The 18,513-nt window shown below is 40.0% G+C and overlaps 1 protein-coding gene across 1 annotated transcript; it reads left to right on the top strand.

The window, feature by feature from the left end:
- The first annotated feature begins 4,990 nt into the window (after positions 1–4,990).
- LOC144030939 (uncharacterized) lies at positions 4,991–7,604 on the top strand. The gene is made up of 6 exons (XM_077537605.1): positions 4,991–5,357; positions 5,497–5,543; positions 5,645–5,695; positions 5,769–5,802; positions 5,878–6,113; positions 7,575–7,604. The coding sequence occupies exons 1-6, from the start codon at positions 5,231–5,233 to the stop codon at positions 7,602–7,604; spliced, it is 525 nt and encodes a 174-aa protein (XP_077393731.1). The 5' UTR covers positions 4,991–5,230.
- Positions 7,605–18,513: the final 10,909 nt, after the last annotated feature.

Below are 18,513 nucleotides of genomic sequence, written 5' to 3'. Positions count from 1 at the left end.
CAATATCGATACATAAAACCATGTATCAATATATCCCCCCCCCCCCCCCCCCCCCCATTTTTGTCAATTTATTTACACAGCCTGTGCTGTGGTTGTAATTTATTTAAATTATTATTTATTGTTTTTATCAGGCCATGTTAAATGAAACAGATTAATGTAACTGCAATGGATTCAATTCCTAATGTAAATATTCATATTCTTACTAATGCATTAAATTAGAGCAAGAAGTTTTTACTCATTGCAGCATTGGTACTTTTGACTGTCTAAAATATGTGCTGCATGAATTCCTCAACTGAATCGAAAATCGTTGTGAATCATGAATTGAATCGGGCCCTTGTGAATCGAATTAAATCGATTCTGGAAATCTGAATAGATACCCAGCCCTACTTGTAAGTGTCAGTATTGAAGTTTTAAAAATGTTCACAAAAATAAGTGATAAATAATAAGTCTTTCTAAAACTAACAATGACACCAAATACTCAAATAAATAAAGCTAAATGAATTAAAATAAAACTCAATGCCACTACTATTAACAAATAAACATCTGGAAATAAACAAAGTGCAAGCAAGTTAGTAGAGGCCCTACAGAGGCACATGTCTCCATTTCTGGGCTGCAAAATCGGCTATCAGGTGATATGACAGCTTTTGTGCAATTTCCGCATTTATGTTAGGGTATGAAATGCTCCTTGAACATATTGAAGCATTGATTCTGTATTCAGAAATACAAGACAATATTCAGGGATTCTACAATGAAATATGGTTTTGAACCAACCATGGTACAAACATTTTCTAAATTGATTATTTCTAAATTGAGCTAGACAGAAAGATGCCAATACTCACAGGTTCTTGAATTACCACAAAGGCTATTTGACACTGAGATGATCAAAACAAAGGGAGAGACAGGATGCAGTAGAGCAAACGGCACTAAAGGAACATTATACCATTCCTTAAATTACGAACGGGGCTACGCCTTATTGCTTCACTTTCCGCTTTCAGGAGAAAAGGAACAACACAGAGCGAACTGACAAGGTAATCAAATGAAGCTCATTTACGGCTCTCTAATCTTAGCTCTTTGCGATTGCTATCCTTGTGACGGACATTAGGACCTTACCTTTCATCCAGCAGTCATACAGGTGGTGGCGTAGTTGGAGATTCTGTATTGGGATTGTTCTCCATTTGATTGTGGCCAGCCTGGTCTTGCAAAGATTATGTTTTCCCATATTCTGCCACACTCTTTTATTTACTGAGAAGCAAAAGTGAGGGAGTCTGTTTAGTGAGAGGCATTTATTTGTTCATATGTATAACACACTCAGACATTAATTACCGAGACTGTCTATTAAAGGGGCACGATGCAAGATTCAGAGTTTTTGCAAATTTGCGACCCCTCTGGCGAAACGTGGAATGGACTCCAGCGACGTGCACACTGCCAGGAGCGTGCGTGACTTTTCGGGCACGAGCAAACCTCCAAGTTAATCGAACAAACGTAAACACGGAGCACGATGCCTTTTTCATAGGATTAATAATGTCTACAGAGGTAAGAAATGTATTAATCTGCAAGTTACTTTGTATGTGAAAGTGATTTTGAGTGACAAAAGCTTACGTAATTACAACCTTCCAAACGTAAATAGTGCATTCCTGTGAATCCGATGACATTGAGGATAGCAATACGTTGCTAGTATGCCCAAGTGCGGAGACATTAGTTAGCGACAGTGTGGTAGTTTTATTCTGCACTGCTAATCATACATTACGGAGCCATGAAGCCATTAAGGTGACATGTAGGCGACGTGTAAACAAAGCAGTGGAAAATACATGCTCCATCCTAGTCGCTTTGGGAAAGCTTTCCCACTGTTTTGTTTCATGTTTACAAACGTTCCATCCTCGTCGCTTTTGTTCACATGGAAGATGACCCGGAAGTGTTTACGGCGCAGCTAAGGTGACATGGTAAAGGAAAAAAACAACTTTGCGTTCCCTTGCAAAACAACTTTGCGTTTGCGAGGGAACGCAAAATGTTTTGCGAGGGAACGTAAAGTTTTTTTTTTTCCTACAATGTCACCTTAGGGGCTCCGTAATAAATAGACCCTGTCATATTTTCGTTATGAAGTCTTACCATTTTAGCAAAAAGTTAGCAAGCTGTGGGTCCCGTTTCATCCCCAGGATAGCTCTTCGCTCTCTCCACCTGACGAACGCTGCACCTATATTTATCCGCGTCCTCCCTTGACGCTGGTCTGAAAGTTTTTTACTTCTCTTTGTCTTCTGTGGAGTCTCCACAAGGGATTGAGACGTATCGGGTGCAGGTCTCTTTAAATCCAGTTTGAATTAGCTGTCCTGTCCGTGAAGTTACGTGAACAATCGCGAGAGCTAACAGGGACAATAGCGTGCATGCTCATGACGTCATGCTCAGAGCCACAGTTAAAGATTCCAGCCCGAACGCTCCAACATTTTTTCCTTTTACAGAAAAAAATAGGGGCAACAGTCATTGTGCCACAGTCGTGCCTCCTGTCCATTATACAATTCTTAAAACATGTGCGGGTGAAAAATATGGTTATTTTAACACTCAAATTTGAGTCTAATCTTGCATCGTGCACCTTTAAAGAAATTTAAGAAAATACTGTTTTTCTTAAATTTCTTAAATATTATGTCGTCACACTCTTAAAAGAATTGCCCCAAGTCTTTTTTTTTTTTGCAATTTTTTCTTTATTTTTGCCTAAATCATCTCCTCATGATGCAAATGGTTCAATTTTTTTGTTTCCTGAAAAATATGAAAAAAAAAATGACTTTGGCTATTATTTTAAGAAGATGTCTGTGTTGTATTTTATTGCACCGACTGTTTTGATTGGTCAATAATTTGTGTAAAATAACAGACCCATGTGGGGACTGACCAATAGTATAGATATGGAAAGGTTCTTTTCGCTTGACACAATGTGCAAAAATGTTTATCTAAAAATGATGATGAGCAAAGGTTGAGCATAGTATATATCTTTAAAAAAAATTAAAAGTGGCCTATTGTATCACACAAATCACCTTTTTTTTTTTTTTTTTTTTTTACCTATTCATGTTTAGCAGTCTTGACTGTAAATCCTTGGGAAAGAAAGCAAGTTTGAGCTTACGTATTGATTTTACATCAAGTGAATTTGAGGGGGAAAAAAACAGAAATATGTGTGTCTTCCCTTATGTATTTTGTCCAAACGTCCAACCTTCAAATTATTTAATATATTTTAATACAGGGATGGGCAATCTAGGTCCTCGAGGGCCGGAGTCCTGCATGTTTTGGATGTTTCCCTTCTCCAACACAGCTGAAGTATGATCAGCTCATCAGCAAGGTCTGCATAACGACTGATAACGAACCCGCTGATTGGAATCAGCTTGTGTTGGAAGTGGGAAGCCTCCAAAACCTGCAGTAGGACCGAGTTTGCCCACCCTTGTTTTAATAGATACATTTGAGTGGGAGACTTATTTACTTACTTAATATTTTCATTAGGAGAAACTACAATAACAAAAAGATAATTAAAATGACCAAGACCATGTAGTAACTGATGGATTTCTGAGAAGGGGAAGTAGATCTTATCTTCCAAACACAAACTACAAAGCATGTGAATCATGGCAGGAAATAACAAACAATTCACAGGCATGACTGCAGCTCCAATTTACCATGATTATGTTTATTGTTATTGGGCAGGGGGTGTCCAAACATTTTCATTTGAGGGCCACATACAGAAAATCAGAAGGACGCCAGGGCCACATAATGTTATGAAGATAAATTGTGTTTAGTCCTAAAAATTGTACAAATAATTTATTTGTGCTTTTGCATATTTAGAAAAATGATACAGTATATAAACCAATTTATTTGTAATATGGCAGTAGGGTTATTATAGTTTTGGAATTTTTCATTTTAGTTAGTTTTTATTAGTTTTCAGGGTGGTTCTGTTAGTTTTTATTTGTTTAGTTCTTTAAAAAAATGCTTAGTTTGAGTTTAGTTTGTTAGTTTCAGTATTAGTATTAGTTAAAAAAAAAAAAAGTGTATTACTTGTGCGCAATGGGCGCAACGTCATCTGAAGTAGCTTTTCTATTGGCTGCTGCTAGATGACGTCACTTCTGTGTGACATACTTTCAAACTACTTTCATTATCCCGGTTTATATCAAAATAAATCTACTAAAAATCACATTAAAATCATCCCCAAAGGCTCATGCATTAAATTAATTATCAAAGACTAAAACGAAGGAGCGGCGGTGATTAAGTGGTTAACACGTCCACCTCCCAGTTCTGAGGACTCCGGTTCGAGTCCAGCCTCCGGCCTTCCTGGGTGGAGTTTGCATGTTCTCCCCGTGCCCGCGTGGGTCTTCTCCGGGTACTCGTCTCCTCCCACATTCCAAAGACATGCATGGCAGGTTAATTGGGCGCTCTGAATTGTCCCTCGGTGTGCTTGTGAGTGTGGATGGTTGTTCGTCTCTGTGAGCCCTGCGATTGGCTGGCAACCAGTCCAGGGTGCCCAGAGCCAGCTGAAAGAGGGCACCAGCACCCCCCGCGACCCTTGTGAGGAATAAGCAGTCAAGAAAATGGATGGATGGATAAAAAATTTTTTTTTAACATTTTTTGCTATCATTTTAGTTAGTTTTATAAACATAAAATGTAGTTTCAGTTAGTTTTCGTTTTTTAAAAAGCATTTTCGTTTGCATTTTATTTCGGTAACAATATTGTTTTTGAATTTTTGTTTTTTCATTAGTTTTAGTCAACTAAAATAACCTTTAACTCTTTGACCGCCATAAACGTTTAAAAACGTTCAGTATAATCCTAGGATAGGCCGCCATAGACGTCAATTGACGTCTACTATGTTTTTTTTATGGAAACGGGTGGAGGAAAGCCTTGGGCAGCTGTGCTCCAAGTATCAAGCCGATCGGGTTACTATAATGAGTATTCCTGGCCACTAGATGGCTGTGATGAGTCTTTTGGACAAGATCGGGTAGGAGACATCAGTAGAAGGAGAGAGGCTGAGCTAGAGTGTTGAGGGAGAAAGAATGGCTAACTTGGCTAAGGGAGTCAAAAAGGCTACAGATGGCAATCAGCTCACGCTTGATCCTTATTTTCAAAGCTCAAAAGCATCGACCAGTGCTCAAGAGCACAGTGATGACGGGGTTAAGTCATAGTTGAAGCGGTGACGCGGCCGTTTCGACCACGTCCTAAGGCCCCACCGGCTAGCGATGCTAATAACGTCCTAAGGCCCCACCGGCTAGCGATGCTAACACCGGAGAAAATTGGTGCACAACCGAGCACGTCTGCACAGATGACGTTTCATCGGACGATGACGACTACTATGGGTCCGATGCAAGACAGTCTTGGACAGTCTTCCAAAGAACGTGAAGGTAAGCGCTAACATGCTAAGAGATTGCTAGTAAGATTACTTTCCTAACTTTTCGGGCGAACTGCTAGCAGCATGTGTAAATGTGCTGACATACACTAAAACATCTATTACCTATACAAACGTGAATGTATATTTTATAGATCGCGCTCACAGCAACGTCCGACCGCTGGTTCTACGACAAAGAAAGGTAAAAAACAAAAAACAAACAAAAAAAACATGTTTTCAATACACCGCAACTATAAAAGGAAAGTCTTTCGATAGTATTGTAATTGTATATGTTTCTTTCAGCTCCCCCTCATAGGGCCCAAAGTGACCCTTCTCACAGTGAGCAGAACAAAGGTAAAAAAAAAAAAAAAGATTCTCCACAACACTAATAAAATATTTGATGGTAAACGTCTTCTATAATTTACAGAATGTGCATCAACCAATACATCCAAGAAAAAAAGGTAAACATGCACACACACACACATTGCATCACAGTGCTCTAAAATAATATATGATATTGAAATGTATATTTGCAGATCCCAAAGATTCTGGCTGGCTTGAAGTTGATGAAGTTGGCTGGCAGCCAACCATCTTCCCCTTTGCTGCAAAACCAGGACCAAGGGATGCTGCAGCAGAGCTGAATTCCCACCTGCCAGCTGACATCCTGGAGCTCTTCATCACGGATGAACTTCTCCAGCACATCGTTCATCATACCAACCTCTACGCAAATCAGTCCATGCAGAAGCAGACTGACAAAAACTGTTGCGCACGTGTAAATAGTTTGCAAAGAGTTTTCCAAATTGTTTGTTCGGATTGCTACTGTTGCATGTAAATAAACTGTTATTTTGCAATCAAAATTTTTTTTTTATTGTTGGGGTAGTGTTTTATAGAAGTTTAGGTGTTTGTAGAATCACTCATGCAAAAAAAAAAAAAAGTGCCAAATTCACGAGAGTGGATGAAATAACATCGTTTCACAAAAAGCTTGATTTCTCCGTATTTTGGAAGAAAATAGAGGATTTAGGTGAAACGAAGCTGTTTTCTATTGTTGATTACTGAAGATCCGAATAAGGTAGAAACAAACTTTTTTTTTTAGATGAAAGATGAGACTTCAATCTTTCATTTGGTAGTATCCGCGTTTCCATAGTCCTAACACAACATTTTCTGTGGAGCTTGAAAGATCGGTAAAATTCTGTAAATCAGCTGGCACTATGGGGTTACCTTTTCCGAAAATGGCTGGCAGTCAAAGAGTTAATGGCACCTGTTTTTCAATACCCTCCCTAAGTAAGAATACTTTGACCACTTCCAAACATTTTTGTTTTGTTTATTTTATTTGAACTGAGTCAAATGCCATTTTTAGCATATGTCGCGGGCCACTGAAAAATGGACGGCGGGCCGCGAATGGCCCCCGGGCCGTAGTTTGGATGCATTATTATTGGGGATCCCCAAGTGGATCTGCAGTGGTTGCTATTCTTCTTGGGGTCCCAGATAAAAATCACAAAATCACAAAATATATGAACATAAAAAATACAAAATTATAAATAAATGAAAACAGTTGTAAAAACAGTTTGTAAAAAGCTAGTTCTAGGCCGATTAATAGCTAAATTAGTGCTACAAGCATGTCGAGTGGGATATGAATGTGTCTGGTTTACAAATGAAAGATTTTCAAAAATTGAAGTAGGTATAGCTACCAGTCAGGATCACTTTCTTTAAAAACATTAAAAGGTTATGCTGCAACTTGTCTTGGGGCAAGGTCAGGAAAAGGCACAGTGCATGTCCTTAACACCAGTGGAGAGGACATTTTAATACTTGCTTATTTTGAACGATCTGAAGCCTCGCTATATCAGTTTAGTTTGATTTACAGCAGACCAAATAAGTTAACAGTATTCAAGATGTGACAAATAAAGAGAATGAAATCACTTGAAAACCACTGGAGTAATAAAACAAGAACACTGTCTAACTACAGTATAGCTTTACCCATCTTACTGATCACATGGTCATGTAGCCCACTGTGAGAAAACAATCTTTTCAAAGGTTCTCTAAATTGTAACAGCCATCTTATTACAGATGTGTGAGAACCACCCAATTAACGTCCAGAGGGAATTTCTGAGAGTCATTTTGAAAAAATAAAAATAAAAATAAAAAATCACCAAGTGTGAATCTTTGCAAGCTCTTATAGTCCATTCCAATCCTGTCTACACTCATCCCTATGTTTTGTTGTTATCTTGTTTTCCAGAAGATGAACTCCTGTTTACAAGAAGACTAGCGGAAACCACTGATGGAAGAAATAATAAAAATAGATGAAAAACTAAATACAATTGTGTGCTGTTATCCTTGTGAGCACTTTATTTTTTACTGATGGTCCTAAAATAGCGGTGACAAATTCTAATTTGGCGATGACGGAGGTCCGGTTAAAATAACCTGACAGACTGACGCACTGGGCTGGCCTGGAATAATGACGGACTGATGATGACAGACTAGCGAACCGGCTGCTGGCAAAAGACGGACCAGTAAAATTCTTCTGTTTGTGTTCCTTGTTCCCACTTTCGTAAGTCTTTCCTAGCAACACTCTATTCCTTCGTTGCTTCTCTATTTCACCCTTGTACTCTCCTTCTGTCACAGTACTTCTGTTTGCTCTTGCAGCACACTGTAGTTTTGTTTTGTTTTTGCATTTTTCAGACTCTTCTCCCGTTGTATTTTTTTCCATATGTAAGTAGCACTCATTTTATGTGTTACTAAAAAAACAAAGCCCTATATCTGCTTGGAGGTCTGACCGTTGCAATTGGTACAAGTGGATAAAATGTAGACTTGTGTACAGACATGAACCTAATAAAATTGAAGTGGAAACATCAATCAATGGTAACTATTTTCTGGTTAATTAAAGAGATATTTTACTTATTTAGCCATTTTTGGCTGTCAAACATTAATATTTTGCCTATAATAAATTTTATATTTTCATTATTTTTCATGTACAATTAGTACCTTTAAAAACACATTTTGCAACTTACCGTCGACTGAAAATGTCATCACAAGGACCCAGGTAACCAATCACAGCTCAGCTTGTGAATGTCAGATGACCAAACCTAGAAAACAGGTGAGCTGTGATTGGTTACCCGAGCCCTTGTGATGTCATTTTCAGTTGACAGCAAGTTGCAAAATGTGTTTTTAAAGGTAGTAATTGTACGTGAAAAATAATGAAAGTATCAAATTAATTACAGACAAAAATATTAACTTTTTATTGCTATAATGGGCTAAATAAGTGAAGTATCCCTTTAAGTTAAAAAAATAAAGTTGACCTTTTCTAACTTAAAGATCCTGAAAGCGTCACTTCATTCACCTACTAGAGTTGAGTATTTTGGGATCAAGGATTCTGTGACAGGAAAGATTGGAATCTGGACTTGAACCCACAACCTTGCCAGATGACTGCATGTTAGAATAAAGGAAGAGAAAATAAATAAAAGCAGACAATTCTTCATATGGATTCAACAGTGCAGCCATGTAAATTATGGTCCAGCGGAATGCAAGGTGAAACATGTGTGAGGATCATTTTTCACAGTTTGCCTGTGCTATGCTGAAAATGAGCTAGGGATATGACTTTGCTCTCCTTTATCATCTCCGGACAGGAAAGGAAAACAAATATTCCACTGAGAACAATAGCTTCTGAAAAGTGACAGCGAGAAGGAGAGGGTGTGACAACATATTCCTCTCACTGCCTGTGTTTCCTTTATCCTTCTCTCTTGTTTTTGTCTGACAGCAAAACATAGCACTGCTGAAAGCTCTCACATACAGCGTGACCTACATCTGTTTTGTTTGATTGAGATGAACTTTTAATACCTAATAACTTTTTTCCCCATCATTGAAAATGTCTTCAAGAATAGAAATCAAATGCATTTAATCAATCTACTCAACAAAGTCTGAATTGCACAAGCACTTATCCAGCAGATTTGTCTTTGTTTTAACCTGGGAAGTGATTACCATTTACACAGTACAATATGAATCATGTTACAGGCCCAAACAGGCATCAGGTGTTTTAACAGTTATTTATTTATTTATTTATTTATTTATTCATTCATTCATTCATTCATTCATTCATTCATTCATTCATTCATTCATGTATGTCCTTAACTCTTTGACCGCCAAAAACGTTTAATAATGATTAGTAAAATCACGATGTATGCCACCATAAACGTTAAATAACGTCAACTACGTTACTTTATTATTATTATTATTATTATTATTTTAATCAATGGGAAATGCAACGTCTAAGTGCAGCGCTGTTTGGTCAATGAGTTGTGGAATCAGAAACATTAACTATGGCCAGCAGATGGCAGCATTGTACCTCTTTTCAATGGGCTGCCAGTGTATGGAATCTGATGAAATAGAATGTTTTCAAGGATGATGTGAATGATCAAAGCCTTTGTCACATTACATCTAATTCAGAGAGCTTCACTAAACAAAAAATATTAGTGTCAAAGTCACTGTTCTGGAGAAAATGTATCTTTTCATAAAAAGCTTGTTTTCTCCTTATCTTTCAATTTTCGCTCCATGTCACTCAAATTACCTATTTTCAAATGGTTATTACTAAAGAACGGAATAAGGTAGAAATATACTCCCCCCCCCCCCCCCCCCCTAATGTAACAATAGAATGCGATCTTTCATTTGTTTTTGTTTTTTGTATATGTAATAAAAGCACAATATTCTGTTTGCCTTGAAAGATGAGCTAAAATGCTTGCAATTGGCTGGCACTGAGGTCTTTATTTTATTTTATTTTTTTATTTTTTTATAATGTGTGGCAGTAAAAGAGTTAATGGTGTTTCATTCATTTACAGAACACAGTGCTTTTGTTCACAACATATTGGCATGATACACGGCATTTTTCTTCATTTGAGAATAGACAGGAGATTATACGTTCCTCTGGTGTTCAAGATGTTTGCCAGAAGCCATAGAAGGAGCAGGAATTTGGTTGGCAGTGCAAAAAGAGTATAAAAATACATAGACAGCTGCATTTTTCATGAAAACATTCTTCGTTATTTGCAAATCAGCAATGGCTGCTGGATGCAGAAATTTGTCTCATTATGCAAGTGCTTTTTATTTTCTTCTTCTTTGTGTTGCTGTGTATGTCTGGCTTCAGATGTTGTACTCAGGGTTGCCTACTGTCATAATAGAATAGGACTCAAGTAAAAGTAAAATGTAGTCCTCCAAATAGTTACTTGAGTAAAAATAAAAAGTACTCAATTACTGAATATCTGGTGAGCAGCTTTGGATGTTTTTTGTCTTTTCTTCATTCGAGCAAAAAATAAAGAAAAATATTTCCGTGAAGTTCAGCCATTGTTCAACAACTCTGTAAACAAAACAATAAATGACAAAAAAAAAAAAAAAAGCTAAAATTGAATTTTTTGTTTTTGCAGTCTTCATAGTAGGTTCATCAAAAAGGGAGAATGTCTGCTTTGTGTGAGGGATTCTATTTAGTCAGTGTTCTCTTTCAGCTTAGGGTAGATCTTCTGTTGACAGAAAAATGTGAATGAGGTTACTGGGAATTAAGTCATCAAAATAGAGGACGGTTGCATGAATTTGGACACCTGTGTGTGGTCAAGACGCACCGGAAGTTACGTCAGGTAGCCGTCAAATTTAGCCTTTGGATGACGCAGCCTTCAAATTTGCAGCCTTAATCACATGCCCATCGACATTCTTCACATAAATGACTCGCTGGGTCGCTATTTGTTGCAATACTGTATATAACAATATATTAGTAATAATTTAAGAAAATACAAGAGAAGGAATGTTTGCAATAGTGTAATCTAGCAAACCTTGACTTGTGTAATATGAATTTTTGGTAGACGTGAATGTTTTCAAGACCCTGAGGGTGTCTGTGAGAGAATCTGGGGTTGGGGCCAGCGGTAGGAAAAACATGATCAATTGTGGAAGCCAAACAGACTGTTTGGAAATCGCTCATTGCCGACATTAAACCTTCTATATTACAATAAAGAAGTATTGATCGGCCAACGCTTGTCTTTGTTTCATTTTCTAAACAGACGGACAGTATGTTGTCTGTCTTCACCGTAACGGAACATGTTTTCAGTAATCCATGTTTGCAGTTCAAGCTGTTTGCAGGCTATCTTGTGCATCATCTTCAGAAGGGGCTTTCTTGTGTGACGACAGCCGTGCAGGCTAATTTGATGCAGTGTGTCAAGTATGGTCTGAGTACTGACAGACTGCAGAGAAGCAATGACAGGCTTTGCTCATTTTTCCAACCTCTGCAGCATTGCTGGCAGCTAGGGATTCAGTGACTTCAGATTTATTTTATTTTTTTGAAGTTGCGGCTCATTTCATTAGTCGTGTCAACATCGATGACATCATTATTTTTTTCAATTGTCCACACGCAACTGTTTACATACAAGCACATCACGCTCCCTGTCATAGGCATATGCTCCTCAACGTCCCTTGTGTCCATTTGCTTCACACTCCTCCATTTGTCCAATCACATTCAGAAACCTTCAAGGCTTAGCAGACAGTCGACAATTAAAGAGTTCTAACACCAATTCATGTATCACCACTGCATCTTTTGTTATTGAATTTGAAACAGTGGTGTAGTCCAGGGTATACACTGGTATATGGCGTATCCCCACTTCTTTTTCAGTCAGCATAGCGCCGTATACCCACTTCTAAATCCCCCCTGATATGCACCATTCAGTAATATGCGAGGATGATGAAGACATGGCCGACCCTCCTCTGCCTCTAATTGGCTGGTCGTCAATTACTTTGCTGATTAGATTGGCTAACTTTATGCATGAGAACTGATGAACCAATTGTAGGCAGAGTGGGGCGGATCATAAACCAGGTGACTTGTCAGGTTGAGGTGTCTGAGATGGTGGACCCAAGTGCAGGGAGGAAAACGAGGCGTGGCAGAGGTGTTCTTAAATAAGTTTTAATTTAACTCAAAACAAAGTGCAACATAAGATACAAAGTGCAAAACAAAGCAGGGAATAAAATTACTAATTGTAAACACAAAAGGCAGGACTCGGAGGCACGGGAAACAGGGCAAGAACAAGGACAAACTCAAAACACAAATCAAAGCAGTACCCTCCCCTCAAGGGACGGCTACCAGACGTTCCAACAAAAAAGAAAAACAGGCAAAGTCCAAAAACGGGGCGGCCGGAAGGGGGCACTGAGGCAAGATAATGCCTAGACTAGGGCAGTTCAGGAGGGCGTCCATGACGCCAGACGACAGACTCCCGTCGGGGCCGTTCAGGAGGGCGTCCGCGATGCCCGACGAGGAGCATAGGCGGTGGCGGCAGGGTGAGGGGCGAGGAGCAGGAGAAGGCGGCCGCTGGCCGGGGCCACCGGAACTGGTGCTGGAGAAGGCGGCCGCTGGCCAGGAGCCACCGGAACTGGTGCTGGAGAAGGCGGCTGCTAGCCAGGCGCCGCCGGAACTGGTGCTGGAGAAGGCGGCCACTGGCCAGGCACCGCCGGAACTGGTGCTGGAGAAGGCAGCCGCAGGCCGGGCGCCGCCGGAACTGGTGCTGGAGAAGGCGGGCGCCGGCAGACGAGGAGCAGGAGGTGGCGGCCGCATTCCATGCCGCTGGCCGGGGCCACCGGAACTGGTGCTGGAGAAGGCGGCCGCTAGCCAGGCGCCGCCGGAACTGGTGCTGGAGAAGGCGGCCACTGGCCAGGCACCGCCGGAACTGGTGCTGGAGAAGGCAGCCGCAGGCCGGGCGCCGCCGGAACTGGTGCTGGAGAAGGCGGGCGCCGGCAGACGAGGAGCAGGAGGTGGCGGCCGCATTCCATGCGCCGCCGGACATAAAACAGGGGGTGGCGGCCGCATTCCATATTTCCATAAAACCAAGTTCATAGTTTTTGGCATGAGACAAATTACTCATCAAGTTAAAATTATGATGAATTCAATTGAAATAGAAAGGGTGTATGAAAATAAATTCCCTGGAGTAGTTATTGATGACAAATTATGTTGGAAGCTACACATAGAAATTGTCAAAAGGAAAATCTCAAAAATCATAGGGATACTCTATAAAACTAAGGACGTCTTAAACATGAAATCATTTTTACATTATATAGTTCATTATTATTACCATATTTGACCTATTGTGTGGAAATCTGGGGAAACGCATATAAAACAAATCCCAACTCTGTTTTCAAATTACAAAAGAGAGCCATAAGAATTATTAATCGATCAAAATACACAGAACTAACACATCCACTATTTATTAAATTATCCATCCATCCATCCATTTACTACTGCTTATCCGAGGTCGGGTCGCGGGGGCAGCAGCTTTAGGAGGGAAACCCAGACCTCCCTCTCCCCAGCCACTTCAACCAGCTCCTCCGGCGGGATCCCAAGGCGTTCCCAGGCCAGCCGAGAGACATAGTCTCTCCAGCGTGTCCTGGGTCGTCCCCGGGGCCTCCTGCCGGTGGGACATGCCCGGAACACCTCCCCTGGGAGGTGTCCAGGAGGCATCCGAAACAGATGCCCCAGCCACCTCAGCTGGCTCCTCTCAACGTGAGGGAGCAGCGGCTCGACTCTGAGCCCCTCCCGGATGACCGAGCTTCTCATCCTATCTCTAAGGGAGAGCCCGGACACCCTGCGGAGGAAACTCATTTCGGCCGCTTGTATCCGTGATGTCGTTCTTTCGGTCACGACCCACAGATCGTGACCATAGGTGAGGGTTGGAACGTAGATCGACCGGTAAATCGAGAGCTTCGCCTTTTGGCTCAGCTCTTTCTTCACCACGACGGACAGATACAGAGTCCGCATCACTGCAAACGCTGCACCGATCCGCCTGTCGATCTCCCGCTCCATCCTGCCCTCACTCATGAACAAGACCCCAAGATACTTAAACTCCTCCACTTGGGGCAGGATCTCATCTCCGACCCGGAGAGGACACGCCACCCTTTTCCGACTGAGGACCATGGTCTCGGATTTGGAGGTGCTGATCTTCATCCCAACCGCTTCACACTCGGCGGCGAACCGCTCCAGTGAGAGTTGGAGATCCCGGCTTGATGAAGCCAACAGCACCACATCGTCTGCAAAAAGCAGAGATGCAATGCTGAGGCCACCAAACCGGAACCCCTCAACGCCTCGGCTGCGCCTAGAAATTCTGTCCATAAAAGTTATGAACAGAATCGGCGACAAAGGGCAACCTTGGTGGAGTCCAACCCTCACTGGAAACGAATCCAACTTACTGCCGGCAATGCGGACCAGACTCTGGCAACGGTCGTACAGGGACCGAACAGCCCGTATCAGGGGGCCCGGTACCCCGTACTCCCGAAGCGCCCCCCACAGGACTCCCTGAGGGACACGGTCGAACGCCTTCTCCAAATCCACAAAACACATGTGGACTGATTGAGCGAACTCCCACGCACTTTTATTACAAACAATTCATTAAATTAAATGCAATGAAAGTTTATGACTTGGTTGAGTTTAAAATAGCACAAATAATGTATAAAGTTTATAATAATTTACTGTGCCACAGTACTCAGAAGTTGTTTGAAATTAGACACAGTCCTTATAATATAAGGAGTACAAGTGTCTACAAAAACAAAACAAGAACAAATATTAAGCATATATATAAATATTGTGTATCTGTAAAAGGTGTTAATTTGTGGAATAATTTGGGAATTGATCTGAAAAAATGTCACTCACTTCCGGAGTTAAAAAAAAATGTTTAAAAGTAAAGTTTAAAAAAATTACTTATGTCAGACCAGAGTATGAAAATTGTATATGTGAGTATGTGTATATGATTTAGATAGGTATGGTATATGTCTGGGAAATTCATGTATATATGTTTTTGCCAAATGTAAATATGTCTAAGTGCACTTGTATATATAACCAGGTTTATACATTTTATTTAAAAAAAAATAGTAAACTAGTATTGTATTAATAATTAAATAAGTTTAAATATATAAAGTAAAAGGGGTAGGACTAGATAAGTTTCTAACTTCTTCCTACTCCCTTTTGAACATGTAAACTGATTTAGTGATGATTTTACCGGGATTTTCTTTTCTTTTCTTTTGATTACCGTTTTTTCTGCTGTTTTGCTTGTTTATATGTTCAATAATTCAAATCAATCATATATATATATATATATATATATATATATATATATATATATATATATATATATATATATATATATATATATATATATATATATATGGAATTTTAAATTGTGTGGTATTTCTCATCACTACAACACTACAACATACACTGGCTCACACCAAACGTTCCAAACGTTATCCTGACTTTGTGAGACCTGTATTTAGTTCCTTGTTCTGTCAGAAAATTTTTTATAGCATTACAAGAGTACAGGCAGAATCTGTCAGTGTAGAGCAGGGGTGCCCAAACTTTTTCATTTGAGGGCCACATACAGAAAATCAGAAGGACACAAGGGCCACACAATGTTATGAAGAGAAATTGTGTTTAGTCCTAAAAATTGTACAAATAATTTATTTGTGCTTTTGCATATTTAGAAAAATTCTACAGCATATAAACCAATTTATTTGTAATATGGCAGTCGTGTTATTATAGTTTTGGAATTTTTCATTTTAGTTAGTTTTTATTCGTTTTCAGGGGGGTTCTGTTAGTTTTTATTAGTTTAGTTCTTTAAAAAATGCTTAGTTTTAGTTTAGCTTGTTAATTTCAGTATTAGTATTAGGTTTTTTTTTGTTTTTTGTTTTTTTAATGTGTATTACTTGTGTGCAATATTTAAAAAACACCATGGGAGCAACGTCATCTGAAGGTGCTTTTCTATTGGCTGCTGCTAGATGACATCACTTCTGTGTGACATACTTTCAAACGTCATTATTCCGGTTTATATAAAAATAAATCTACTAAAAAATCACATTTAAACTCATCCCCTAAAGGCTCATGCATTAAATTAATTACCAAAGACGAAAACGAAGGACATGTTTGCTATAATTATAGTTAGTTTTAGTTAGGTTTGTAAACATAAAATGTAGTTTCAGTTAGTTTTTGGTTTTTAAAAACCAGTATTGTTTTTATTTTATTTCGGTAACAATATTGTTTTTTGAATTTTAGTTTGTTTGTTTTTTCATTAGTTTTAGTCAACTAAAATAACCTTTAATGGCACCTGTTTTTCGATACCCTCCTTTCTTACTTTGACCATCTCCAAACATTTTTGTTTTGTTTATTTTATTTGAACTGAGTCAACTAACATTTTTAGCAAATGTCGCGGGCCACTGAAAAATGGACGGCGGGCCGTAGTTTGGACACCCCTGGTGTAAGGGACTGTGTCTTTGTGTGCTCCGAGTCTGCAGTGTATGACTGCAATTGTATGAGCCACTTCACAGTGTATTTGCAGTGCTTATCTGTGTCAGTGGCCAGGTCAGGAAGGGACGCAGCTCTTATTTGCCATGTTGATAGACTGGGTAATGAAAAAAGCCTCTCAAGCACAGAAGCCACACACAGAGAGCAAACATTTAATAGCATGATACAATACCTTCATGCATTTATGTCAAGCCTCAAATGTATAAGAAACTTTTTTTTGAACCAGTTGTCTCCCCACTACATGGTTACATGAACTTATTATCCAAAAGGAAATAAAAAGTAAAAGTTACCTGTATGTATAAAAACTACCTCCCTCATCCCCAAGTTCCTTGGGACTAATGAGCCTCCAGGACCACCTCTATAAAATATTGTTAAAATGAGTTGAGTAGTTTAGTGCAATGGTGCTATAAATTTACAAACAAATAAAACACAACCAACGTCAAGTGTACAATACCACTCACGTCAAATAATTACGGTAATTTGTGATCGAACATATTTGATGGAACTTTTGTCAAATTATTCTCAAATCCACTTGCTACCGGAAAGTAATCTCTAATATTGATTTTTCAAAAGGCACTGATTCCAGTCATTAGCTAATCTCAAGCCTTTAATGTGTTTTAAATAAAATGGGGCAGAATACATTCAATATTTCATTAAATGAGGATTATTTGTATTTAACTGTTTGAACCCAAACGCCACCTCTGATCCACTGCTAGGACGTTGCCTGCACACCTTCTCGAGTTCAGTGATGTGCACGGTGGATTTACTGTAATGACACCCTCATCGTTGACTTCGACAAACAGCATTCCTGCACTCCCTGTGGTCTACCGTTGGGGCATTTGACACTTGTCAACCTACTCACACACTGGGTTCAAATTAGTCAGTATCATGCCACCGTGATTTTTAATGTCCTCTATGTCAGTGTTTCTCAACGCTGGTCCACGGGGCGTACTATCCAGCCTGTTTTCCATGCCTCCCAATTCCAACGCAGGTGAGGCTCGTTATCAGGCTTCTCCAGAGCTTGCTAATGAGCTGGCATTCAAATCACCTGCATTGCAAATAGGGAGACATGGAAAACAGGCTGGATAGGGGGCTCCGAGGACCAGAGTTGAGAAACACTGCTCTATGTCAAGATGCAATTTAATTTCCATTTTTCTAAAGACTGAATGTTCTTGTAGCTCGGTCATCCGGTCAAGCCGCTACTCCTCCGCGTTGAGAGGAACCATTTGAGGTGGCTCGGCTATGTGGTTCGGATGCCTGCTGGACGCCTCCCTGGAGAGGTGTTCCGGATATTTCCCACCGGCGGGAGACCCCGAGGACGATCCAGGACAGGCTGTAGAGACTATGTCTCTCAGCTGGCCTGGGAACGCCTTGGGATCCCACCGGAGGAACTGGTTGAAGTGGCTGGGGAGAGGGAAGTCTGGGCTTCCCTGCTAAAGCTGCTGCCCCCGCGACCCGTGGATGGATGGATGGATGGATGGATGGATGGATGGATGGATGGATGGATAAAGGCCGAATTAATCTCTTTCTTATTGTCATCTAGCAAACATACATTGATCAAAAACAATGACTTATGATACTGGTAAGATCACACAAAAAATATTACACTTTTGTACACGAGTGCACTTTATTTTAGTGATAGGCATTTCAGTTCTTTAAGGTGAACGGAATCACTAGAATCAGTTCATTTAAAATAACTGTCCAAAAGATTTGTTCCCTGAATCGTTCACTCGTGACAAGACTACAGTCGCTCACTCACTGAACTGGTATGGCAATACGTTCACTCACTGACTCGTTCGCGAACCGGAAATGGCAACACGTTCACCCACTGACTCTTTCACTCACTGTTCACGTCTTCGGAACGAATCACTTCAAG

Source organism: Festucalex cinctus, chromosome 11, assembly GCF_051991245.1.
Source record: "Festucalex cinctus isolate MCC-2025b chromosome 11, RoL_Fcin_1.0, whole genome shotgun sequence".
Lineage (NCBI taxonomy): Eukaryota > Metazoa > Chordata > Actinopteri > Syngnathiformes > Syngnathidae > Festucalex > Festucalex cinctus.
The sequence above is the reverse complement of the archived record's forward strand: the minus strand, read 5'-3'. Positions and strand labels throughout refer to the sequence as shown.